Below are 12815 nucleotides of genomic sequence, written 5' to 3' on the forward strand. Positions count from 1 at the left end.
TTACAGTAGGCATTTTTTTATTATTACTTTCTCGATAAAGTAATTCGAGTCATTAGACGCGTGATTCACAGACTCGTTTTTCTATATGCGCAGAAATAAAATGCATCTTCTTCCTACGCTGTTGTAATCGTATAATTGAAACACTTTTTCTCTTCCTGTACTGCGGTCCAAATATCTCATGCTTATTCTCACCTTATGTTTATTATTCTCACCTAATTGTTACATGATTTTGACCGATTTCGCGTTCATAGTTCGAAGTAACATGCATGATTACATGACATCACGTCAACTCTTTATAGTCACTTTCTTTTCCCTGATGAAAGAAACGTCATCCTTTTGTTCCGAGCGTACGTGACATACGTAAGAATATTGATGCTCCTTGTTCGTCAAAGTGACGTTCACGTGAATGTGTGCTGAAAGCAAAATGACACGTACATACGTCAGTTTAGTAAAAGGAAAAGTCTAGACGCGCATTGATAATTAACGCAATCATTATCAGAGAGAGAGAGAGAGAGAGAGAGAGAGAAATAGAGCTTGTATTTCCTTGTAAATAATACATTATTTAAAATTGGAATTAATTCTTTAAAAGATATATATATTTAAAAATTAGAAAATTCTTTAAAAATAAAATTGAAAAACAAATTCTCTTTCTGTTAATTGTCTATATGTGCGTTGTCATCTTAATGAAGAAAATTTTTATTATACATGTATGTCCAAATGCTTTTAGCAAAAATGTTAAACATTTTATTAATAGGCAATAACAAAAAAGCTAATAATGATTTTGAGAACTTATTTCAATCATGTTTCGTGTGTTGTATTCTATGATATATGAATTATTCTGAGATTGTGTGAATCAGTTACGTTATCACTTGGAAATTTTATTTAGAAATTGAATCACAGTCTCAGAATCACGCATGTGACTCATGTTAAATATTTATTTAATTTTTAGAAATAAATAACCAACAAGTCTAAACGAGCGAAAAGTTAACTCGTAACTGACTTTAAAATCCTATCTCGGTTTTAATTTGACGTTCAAGCTTAACGAGAATCAGCACTGTCACAAAGTCACGTTGCCTATTATTTTTTTTTCATGACGTGAAGATTTATTTCACCGACTAAAAAAGCGTTGGAATTAAAATTGCACTTTATTCGGAGTAAAGTAAGTTTCGGCGAAAGTTAAATATTGTCGTGAAAGTTGAATTATATAAATAGAAAGAATATGTTCTATGGAGAAAATTACTTCATGTAGAATTACTTTAATCATTATCATAAAAGAGGAAATATATAACTAAGATTTATGTAATATATATTTATTATGTATTATGTATTTATATAATACATATTTATTAATATTAATAATTTGCTTAAAGATTTATAATTACATTACTTTTATATATTTTAGATAAACTTTTGTATCATCGCACAAATCCCCCCTCTCAAAAAAAAAAAAAAAAAAAAAAAAAGTATGACTCTTTATAATTCATCTATTCAAATTAGTTTAAAATAAATTTCTGTTTTTTTATATGTTACTCTTTTATAAACTATACTATTAATTTTTTAGTTATGGTCAGTAGTTTTGAATTCTTACTTTTGTAGCTTTTTTATTTTATAACATCCTAAGGGAATTATATCCTATATAAAACGTGTAAACAATTTCTTTCTCTATCAATCTTTCATTCTAGAAATTCAACAATTCTTTTTAAATTTTGATCAAAAAATAACAGATCTTCTCTCAAATTGATACATTCGTTTTTGAGCTTCCGGCGCTGTCTCTCGTCTCCTGCATTCGTTTCATTTAATCCGCTAGGTCACGTATTTCGTTCCATAAATGCACTACCTTGATCCGACTACGTGACGTTATAGGATATATGGTCGCGCTTTTTCCCTCGAAAGCAGAGAGCTGCGAATTTTTCTAACGTATCTATCTGCGGCGAACGAATGAACCCATTACCACCCTCGCGAAGCGCCTCGTATTTATCAAGAATTCGTCCAAATGCGTTTGTTTCGCAGACGAGAACGCGGACGCGATAAATTCAATATCTATCAGGGTTTCAGATTTATATCGGGTAAAGCGTGGCGCGCGTGATCAAACTGTCGAGGCTGCGCGTTGATTACGCATAGAGGCCGATTTCTCGCCGGGATCGATTCAATTGTGAAGCGTTCGCGTGTAAATCCATCGATTCCATTGAAACTGACAAGATCATCTCAGCCGTAATTCATTCCATTGTGCGTGAACGGGGCGGGATCTTTCCCATCTCGCGAACGTTGTAAGCGTTTTAAAAATAAATCACCTTGTCTTTTCTAATATCGGGATACAGTTAAAAATATATATGAAAAAAATTATGCTTATAATTAAAAATTTTATCATTTTTCTTTTATATCCCGCATTAATTTATTAAAAGAAAAGGAAGAGAAAAACATTTTTAATTGACACTACTTGCATATTCGTCAGAAGATCGTTAAGATCGTAGCTCAAAAGACCATTTATGCACCGCGCGCTAAAATATATTCTCTCGAGCAGATTTATATCGATTTATTTATGCGTCTCGAGTGGACTATGTTTGTTTTCATACACTTGGCACACGTGCAGCTTCGAGATCAGCAAGTAAGCGTCCGTCGACCAATCAGAAAATAGCGATTTCGTGGATTTCGCGTATCTGTATTTTACTATCCTCTCGTTTCCTCAAATTTAGCGATTTCATGAAATTCTGCAATTTACATTTATCGCATACGATCGTATATTCGTAATAACGTATCTTTTAGAAAAGCGCTCGTAAAGTTACCCCCCGTTTGATGGCAATTGTATTGGAAGGTTGACATAAAAATGCTTTTTATTATATATTAATTCAACATATCTGAATGCTTTGAAATTGTCGGGTCTTTTTTTTTTTAAAAAAAAGAGGATGATTTTATATACAAATCTTCATGGATTTTTCATGTAATTCTAATTAAATTAATCGAACGTAGCAAAACTTTTCACGAAAAAAAAAAAGATAGCCAACGGCACTGATCCGAAGGATGCCCTTGTGAGCGTCGGTTGCTCCTCAAAGAAAATCGATATTTTGAATTAATTAACCTACATCGACGACGAGGACTCCGTGACCTCACCGTTAGGCTTGGTGCGAATAAACCGATTGGTATATATATATAAATATATATATATGTGGTCTCAATGCACAATACGCGCGATAACAGATATGTATTAATAATGATGCCATCATTTAACGCGGATATGATTGGAACACCTGTTTCAATAAATATGTATGTTTGCAAAACATTGGAATTACGATATTTTGCGATAAATATTACAAATAAATACAATATTGTTTTCCTCCTTCTTTCAATTTGATTATAATGTTGTGAAAAATTTTTTAATTTTTATTATTTTATTAATTTTTTATTTTAATCTATTCGTCTTATTTTTTATTCAATAAATTGTTTAATACGTTAATGAGAGAATGGTATTTTTATTTTATAAAATATTATTCCACCTTGTTATCCACACTTTTATTATTTTATATTATTTCATTATAGAGTTTACAACGGGAATTCCGTTATTAAAAAAATCCGCTGTGTTATGAGTATCGCAGGAATGCCTTGTAACGCGAACGGGAGGGTAAAATAGAAGATTTTCCATCGGATCGAACGATCGCAGCCTAGTATTAATTCACCTTCTTTATTTTCGAAATACCCGTGGCAAACATTTACTCGCGTTTTCGCACCCAATCTTGTCCGTGAAACTTTTCACAAAGAAGACTCTTCTGCCTTTTGGAACCAATTAGCGTCGCTCATGATTCGTTGCGTAAAGAGTCTCGCTCGTTTTTATTTGTCGTTTAATGTCGCTCGAACGCAAAGAGTCTCTCGATTACGGAAAAGAACAACTAGCATCCAGTGATCTAAGGAGTAGAGATAACAGCCGTATAATTCGCGTACAATTAAATTATCAGTACAATATGCCTTATCGTTCATCGACTTTATCCGAAACTTGAATTCTCGGAACAGTTTAATTGTGACGATTGTAGAATTTTAAGGGGAACTGTCAAGGATTATGCGTGGAAAATCGTTCCGAGTGATAATTTCGTGATTTGTAGAGATCGTGACGTTAACAGCATCGATTCTTTCGAGAAGAGAAATAATCGTTATCACGACCGTTTAACCTCTTTCACTCAGGTTCAAGGGATCTCGTGCTCCCGTATCAACGAGCGGACTCGTGTGCATCATGTGTATCACGCGTGATCGTTAGACGTAAATAAATTCCATTTTATCGAAATACATTTCCGAGACGATGCTGTGCGCGAATCCGTCAAGATGTTCTCGACGAAACCTGTTTTTCGCCATACTTTCACTCCCGATCGAACAAGGTATTCCAATTGAGCCTATCAGTCTTTTTCAGTCTCTTTCCCTTCGCGAATACACGGCTGTTGTCGCTTTAACGGGGAATGTTTTCTTCGAGCTAATCGGATTTTCGAAATATCGGATAGTTTTCGAAACGTGTAATATTTTTCGCAAGCAAAAAAATTCTCGATAATACACGAAATTGAAATGTTATCGGTGCGATGTGTTTCGGTTTGACCATCGCTTTTGTTCGATCGCTTATTTGTCATATCAGCTGTCACATAGTTTTCATTTCTATGTATATATTCTCATACTATCGCGTTTACAATTCGCATATTTATTTTCCCTAGGCAACAATCGTGTATCGTAGCATATATGTATATGTGTCATATGTATATGCGAGAATGCACGTGCGCATTTTTTACATTGTCGATGGAACTGTCAAATGCTACTTTAGGATAAGATCGCGAAACTACGTATGCTAATGAATAAAGTATAGATAATTCGCTCGTTATTTTGCTACTATTTGCATAAAATAGCGCAATTTTTACAAATCAATTAACATAGATGTACATATCTTCGACGATTATTAATTGGTAAATAACAAAAAATAATATACAAAATACCTCAGTAGATAAATAAACATAATCAAATGTGTAAAAAATACGATTTTCTCTTTAATTGCGGAATATTTTTATTAAAAGTACATCTGTGGCATATAATATAAAGCATCAATATATTGGACAAAAATACATAAAACATATATATATATATATATATATACATGTTTTACTACAGAAAATACTAATAATTTTAAATTGAAATAAGTGATATATTCGGATTCACGCGCGATCACTTTAAGTAGTAAGCTAAATTCGGTTTTCGCCGAACGATGATACCTTTGATGAATAATACATTTACATGACTCAACCAAATTTACATCGCTCTATTTTGCGCCGAATTCGATGAATTTGTCAACAGAGGAAGGAATTTTCCCTTGTCTCACTATCTATTTTATATAGCTGGCTATAACGATTTTTTTAGTTCCCGAATGCAAGGACTTACGTGCTGTCTGACCAAATAGTTCTATTACTACTGCCAAGATTCCGTATAATTATGATTCCATATATTTAGTAGGAAATAAATTGTGTGTCGCGCTTAAAAATATTTTTTCTTTTTAAATTATACTTCGGGAAATACACTTTTTAAATATCATAGTTTACGCATCGTCTATATTTGTCCTCAGATCTTTTATCGTTACAATTAATTTATTTCGTGCTGTGTTGATATACTTAAAATATAACGCTGTTGAATATAAGTGAATATTTATTTATTTATTTCTCTCGACTGTTTAATTTTTACACATTCCGATGGATAATTCGACGGGTTTGAATTATTTTAAATCTTTATGTGAATATTAAATTAAAAGTGGCATCAAACGTTCCACGATTACTTGTAACATATCGTTGAATTGTATCAGTAAATTAATTACAAATGCGCAAACATTATTGAAATAATTTATAACTGGAATTCTTAAGCTGGGCAGAAAAACAAAAACCACTTTAGTAAGCTGAGTAATATGCATTATAAGAGTTCCTATGATCCTTGTACGCATGATACATTCTGTTATAACGATAATATCGTATTCGATATCTTTCCCTGTAATAGTATCATTTTTGCCATTTTCATTGCTGGTATTGGCACTAAGATCACTTTCATTATCATCATCGCTACTGGTATCACTTTTGTCCTCATCATCGCTACTACTGGTATCAATTTCGCTCTTATTATCGCCAGTGTTACTATCGATATTACTCTTGTTCTTATCATCGCCAGTGCTAACATTATTATTATCATGACTATCGTCATGCTTATGACCGCTGGTATTCTCTCCGCTATGTTCTTTTGACACTGAAAAAAGTATGGAAAACCGTGTTAATCGCGAAAAATGATTTTAATGCCAACACCAGCATTTTCATTGCTGGTGTTGGCACTAATATCACTTTCATTATCATCATCGCTACTGGTATCACTTTTGTCCTCACCATCGCCACTATTGGTATCAATTTTGCTCTTATTATCGCCAGTGCTAACATTATTATTATCATGACTATCGTCATGCTTATGACCGCTGGTATTCTCTCCGCTATGTTCTTTTGACACTGAAAAAAGTATGGAAAACCGTGTTAATCGCGAAAAGTGATTTTAATGCCAACACCAGCATTTTCATTGCTGGTGTTGGCACTAATATCACTTTCATTATCATCATCGCTACTGGTATCACTTTTGTCCTCACCATCGCTACTATTGGTATCAATTTTGCTCTTATTATCGCCAGTGCTAACATTATTATTATCATGACTATCGTCATGCTTATGACCGCTGGTATTCTCTCCGCTATGTTCTTTTGACACTGAAAAAAGTATGGAAAACCGTGTTAATCGCGAAAAATGATTTTAATGCCAACACCAGCATTTTCATTGCTGGTGTTGGCACTAATATCACTTTCATTATCATCATCGCTACTGGTATCACTTTTGTCCTCACCATCGCCACTATTGGTATCAATTTTGCTCTTATTATCGCCAGTGCTAACATTATTATTATCATGACTATCGTCATGCTTATGACCGCTGGTATTCTCTCCGCTATGTTCTTTTGACACTGAAAAAAGTATGGAAAACCGTGTTAATCGCGAAAAGTGATTTTAATGCCAACACCAGCATTTTCATTGCTGGTGTTGGCACTAATATCACTTTCATTATCATCATCGCTACTGGTATCACTTTTGTCCTCACCATCGCTACTATTGGTATCAACTTTGCTCTTATCATCGCCAGTGCTAACATTATTATTATCATGACTATCGTCATGCTTATGACCGCTGGTATTCTCTCCGCTATGTTCTTTTGACACTGAAAAAAGTATGGAAAACCGTGTTAATCGCGAAAAATGATTTTAATGCCAACACCAGCATTTTCATTGCTTTTCATTGCATCACTTTTGTCCTCACCATCGCTACTATTGGTATCAATTTTGCTCTTATTATCGCCAGTGCTAACATTATTATTATCGTCATGCTTATGACCGCTGGTATTCTCTCCGCTATGTCCTTTTGGCACTGAAAAAAGTATGGAAAACCGTGTTAATCGCGATCGAATTTTTAAATAAATTACACAAATAATAATTATTAAAAAATATAATATTTAATAAATCTATATTTTTTTCTGATCTTTAAAACCGAATGAAAATTCTTCATTAATATTGCACAGTTATTATTTTTAGAAAATTTACCAGACTGAACATTGATCACAGCGATTGCACTCAATAGGAAGATCAGCATATATATGTTCGAGTATCCTTGTAACCCCATTTTTTTCGCTATTACGAACGTAAACACTGGCGCACTAATATGCTGCACTAATGGACTCCACGGCGCATTCTCGACGCATTTATAACAATCTCGATAATTATAATGCAAAACCATTACTTGCTTCTATCGCTTGATTATGTATACGTGACATACGATACTATGTTTGCGCGTTTCATGCAAAAATATTCGAAGTACGATTTTACAATTCTTTCCTACAAACAAATTCCGAGTTTTGTAAAGCGATTTCAAAAATTGGCAACAAAAGGTTCACGACTAAAAATTGATTTCAGTTTGAACAAAATTTTAGAATATATTTATTTTATTTGTTTTCCTTTCTTATAGAATATTTTTTATCCGAGCATTTAGTTTTTTCTTTTTATAAATAATGTGGGTTCAGATTATCCAGCTAGAGATTGAATAATCTTGAAAAAATTGCAAGAGATCATAATTCTTGCAAAATTAGAGCAGATTTATTCACGAGACTCTCTTTCGTGAATCTGTTTCTCTTTTCTGTACATATTTCTGATATATAAAATATATTTTAAGTTTTATAACTAAATATTATCTCGATTGAGAACTAGTTTAATAGTGTTTCTCTTTAATTCAACTTTTTGAAAATTGTGAACTATAGAAAAATCAGAAATTCAGTTTTCAGCAACCTCTCTCTATGTTACTTTAAACTCAGAAGTTTGGATCAATTCAAACTTTTATCAACGTCGCTATCGTTTTTCCAATAAGTTAACCGTTAAAAAAAAAGCAAAATAGATCTGTATATTATTTTATATAAAATTCGATTAACAAAATATTATGCGAAATTACGGGAAGAAGATACATTAAAATTACAGAAATTCCAACGTACAAATTAAATATATATATATTGAATAATTTATCAGATACACATCCATCAATGTTTCGCTTACGCGAAAATTTTTTATCTCAGTTTCAGAATCTTGAGACGTCGCAAAGACGTCACTTGCGACGATTAAGAATTACGCAGGGACTTTCATGACTTTTTCATGATCCTTGAAAATAAACTGGACAATAGCGAATCAAACACGAGGTCAATTTCTTCGCTGACCAACTTAGAAAAGGGGGAAATTGTGAGAGAGAAACATCTCTCTCTGCGATACATCCATAATGTTGGCGTCTCGCCAGGAGACGTGGCGCCTAGCGTCGCCGCACTCCATGTACGAACTTATTTTCTCAGGATAGAGAGAGAGAGAGAGGGAGAGCTTGAGTTTATTTTTAACATGAGAGCTCTCTAATAACTGCGTTTCAAGTAACAATGTTCTGTTAAAATATAATTTGCTTTAATTTGAATGAATTGAATACACTAAGTGGATTAATTTTTTTGCAAAAAGATTTTTTTATTACGTGTAACTTATTTTATACACAACACAGTTGTCATATTCCTATATAATCGTTCTTTTTAAAGAGATATATTTATTAAACACTTTTTCATAGATTGAATTAGTAATTCTGAAAAAAAAAGTAGAATAATTTCATAACCATCCCATACATTTGCATGCAGATGGGAGCAATTCGGACAAGCATTTCGAGCCATTTGGGAGATTCAATTAACTTTGATTGTATTCGATTACGCGCTAGAATACTTACCGAATAATTCTACCGCTATGCGATAGAAGAACGATTTAAAAAAATATTTACATATATGTATATATATATATATATATATATATATATATATATATAGTTTTTTTTTATGCAAGCATTAGGTCAGCGGCTTTTATTATTAACTGTGATTATTGCGGCGTCTCACGTTATTAATTCCGTTGTCACCTATCCACTAATCCCGTTGTCGCCGATGTATCCCGTTCGTGTATCTAATGCATTATGCCTCTTATAACTGAGCAAATACACGTAGCATAAGCGCATGTAACTTAGCCACATTGATAAACAGTCCCGACGTTAAAAAAATGCCTCTTACATCACCGTTGTATATAAAACGAAATTCGTTCAGCGATAGTAAGCTCTGACAATAACGCCTTATGATAACGTATCGTAAGAAGCTTTGTTGCGAATATATAAAGCAAGCCTTTCGTATTTTTTGGTTGTGAAATGATTAGCTATGTAATGCTTAATTATATACATAACGAGCGACGCGCGCGTTTGCAATCGAATATCGAACATAAAAATATATCCTTGTTTATTTTATATAAAATCTTTATCTGTCTTATTTATCATTACTTTACAAATAAGCCATATTAGGAGTTGTCATATAAGAAGCCTTATTCAATTGCGTTTTAAAAGCGTAAACTTTAGACTTCTCAATATTGTGCGCAGATTATGATATCATCGTTTAAAGTTTAAATAAATGATACGAATTTAAATATTATGTTTATGTGTAACTTTGTGATTTCTATACGCGATAGTGAAATTGTTATTGACAAAAGTACTATTAACAAAAAAGCGCTTAGAAAAATATATATATATATATTTTTTTTTTTTTTATAAAATCGCAAATTTTCCGAAATATTTTCATAAATCATAAATTTAGTATAGTTCTTTTTTATATAGTTTAATATCCGGCACACGATTGTACAATTGGCATTTAAACAACTATTAAATATAATCGGTGCTGTTTTCACTCATCGTTCATCTATAATTTTTATCGAAAAATATATTATATTATTGTACAATTGTGTTTTTTTCGCGAACGTTTTTGTTTGATAATGCGTTCGATAAAACGGAATACCATAAATACTTCGTTGATGAATCGATAAACATTATCATAAGCTTATTAATGTTATTAATTATCGCGAATAAACAATGGTAAATATTATTTTTAGTGTAAACATTATTATAATTATTGTCATCGAAGCAAAAGCGATGATACAATTTCCATTTATAAAAACATGAAAACGAAGAACCATCAAAAGTTTCTAAGTAGTTTTAGCTACAACTCTTGAACCGAATAAAGGTCGCAGTTTTATCACAAATTTTTCTCTCTCTCTCTCTCTCTTTCGCGTTGTCTAAAAAAAAAAATTGCTCGTCAAGATCGTTAATGCAAGCGCCCGAAATGTTCAAGACTTGATTTATGATTTGTGAGACGCTCATGCGGTGCAATTTGTTTGAACGTCGATAGAGACGTTTACGTTATCATGTGTACATCTAGATTTCCCCTTTTGTTTTGTTTGACTCAGAGAGATATTTCTTTTGGCACTAAAGTAAGAGCTGTCTTATATTATATGTTTTGAGGAGACATTAAAAAATAAGTAGCGTCCGTTCTCGATCGAAGAGGAATGTTTGACAGGTGCGGAGAAAAATTCGTCGAAAGTCTATATAAATCGTCTTTACTTATTTAAAACAAGGAATTATTTTTACTATCGTGTGAAAGACCGGATGTTAGTGCTTGTCTGATTGATGATTTTGATATTGATCCTGACCATTCGTTATGCGACTACGAATCCGGAAGATCATAAAAATAACAATTGACAATTGTTTATTTTTTAGAGAGAGAGAGAAAGAGAAATGTGTGTAAAAAGACATTTGTGTCCATTTTATTTTTCTAATAATCTCGTTGTTATATGTACGAATTTTTATCAACATTCCAAAATGCGAGAACATGTTAAAATCATTTTATGTATAACGGAGCTATCAACTTCCAGACATTATTATCATAGAAGACTTTTACAGACCAAAGATAACGAGAGTAGCGAATACGTGATAAATGACGTAAATGTTGCTTGAAGTACTCGGGACGAGATTTTTTTATTCGCAGATATGCTCATCCTCGGGACAGATCACTGTGATTATTTTTACGACACATCGATTTATTGCTATCGTTTGCGTTTTCCGTGCGAGTGCATGAAATAGATGTAGAGTATACATGTAAAGATGTATGCAGCTCACACGCAATGTCGCAAGCGATAGTCGTGACATATTCGCATCTGAGACACGTGTGACTATCATATCTAATATACATACATATATATATATAGTACAATTTGCGTCATGCATTATTGTATCTGAATGTTATAATTGAACAGTAAAAATCGATATTGCATAATTTATATATAAATACATAGCATTATTTGTCTTCTGATTTCATATAATATGAAATTTTTTTAAATTTTTCGTAATCTGTTATACCATCTTATGAATCACTGTAGAAATTTATTGAAGAATTTTTAAAGAAATATTTTTTGCATTTTAATCACTTATGTGTGTATTGATTTAAAGCTTGGTAATTATAATAAATCTTTCTTATAAGATAATTTTATTAATTCCTTTTTTTTTCCCATGATTTTTTTCTTTTTTCGCTCTCTCTCTTTCTCTCTTTCTTCCATATTTCAAAAAATTATATAAAAACAGAAAATCTCTTTTTCTGAGATTTTTTATTAGATAATATTAATGGAAAAGGCGATATATGATCACGTGCTCGCTTTTGCCTTTCAAAACTGGCTTTGGGAAGTGATTGTCTCCGCCGTAAGATTCATGACTTTGATGTCGCAGATGAATTATTATCTGTAAATTTAGTGACATTAAATGATATCAGAGAGAGAGAGAGAGAGAGAGAGAGAGAGAGAGAAAGCTGCAACTACATATGCAACGTAAAAAGCAAATATGCTTCTTTTTACGTAATCAAAATTTCTTGGATAGCTGATTTTGTTCTCTCAAGGGTGTACATTATTTTTTTTTATTTATATCTTTATATAATATATATTTATTACAACATTATAAAAAATATAACTTCTTCAAAAAATGCAAATGTCAATTATACGCAATATAAATGCATGTAAAATTGAATTATGACATAAACGATGTAAAAAATCATCGTGGATATAAAAGAAAATTGCGAGAGTATTTATTCTTAGCTTTTTATATAGGCAAGATCAATCAATGGCTTCTAGTTATGCTCGATTGATTAATTTTATCACTTATATCGGTAATGAAGGAGGGTCTTTTAGAGAGATAGAGATCCTATAACATGGATACAGCGGATAGTTATTAATCGTTGCTCGTAAACAGATCTGACAATGTGTGCGGGTGTACACATGGACAGAGATAACATGGCGAGCATTATGTAAATAGAAAAATCCATGGAGCTGTTCTTATCAAATTCGATACGAATTCCACGTCCATT

General features: G+C 32.2%; 2 protein-coding genes across 19 annotated transcripts in view; one reads left to right on the top strand and one right to left on the bottom strand.

Moving 5' to 3' along the window:
- Dnc (phosphodiesterase dunce) overlaps positions 1 to 12815 on the top strand; it is a 264924-nt gene that overhangs the window by 227282 nt on the left and 24827 nt on the right. The window lies entirely within an intron of this gene.
- On the bottom strand, positions 5015 to 7763 carry LOC138933907 (dentin sialophosphoprotein-like). The gene is made up of 7 exons (XM_070297116.1): positions 7630 to 7763; positions 7349 to 7456; positions 7134 to 7250; positions 6883 to 6999; positions 6632 to 6748; positions 6381 to 6497; positions 5015 to 6246 (listed from the first exon to the last, which is right to left on the bottom strand). Exons 1-7 carry the CDS (start codon positions 7706 to 7708, stop codon positions 5753 to 5755), a joined length of 1149 nt encoding a protein of 382 aa, XP_070153217.1. The 5' UTR covers positions 7709 to 7763; the 3' UTR covers positions 5015 to 5752.

Source organism: Polyergus mexicanus, unplaced genomic scaffold (genome assembly GCF_030449975.1).
Source record: "Polyergus mexicanus isolate NDT 795.1 unplaced genomic scaffold, iyPolMexi1.0 SCAF_6, whole genome shotgun sequence".
NCBI lineage: Eukaryota > Metazoa > Arthropoda > Insecta > Hymenoptera > Formicidae > Polyergus > Polyergus mexicanus.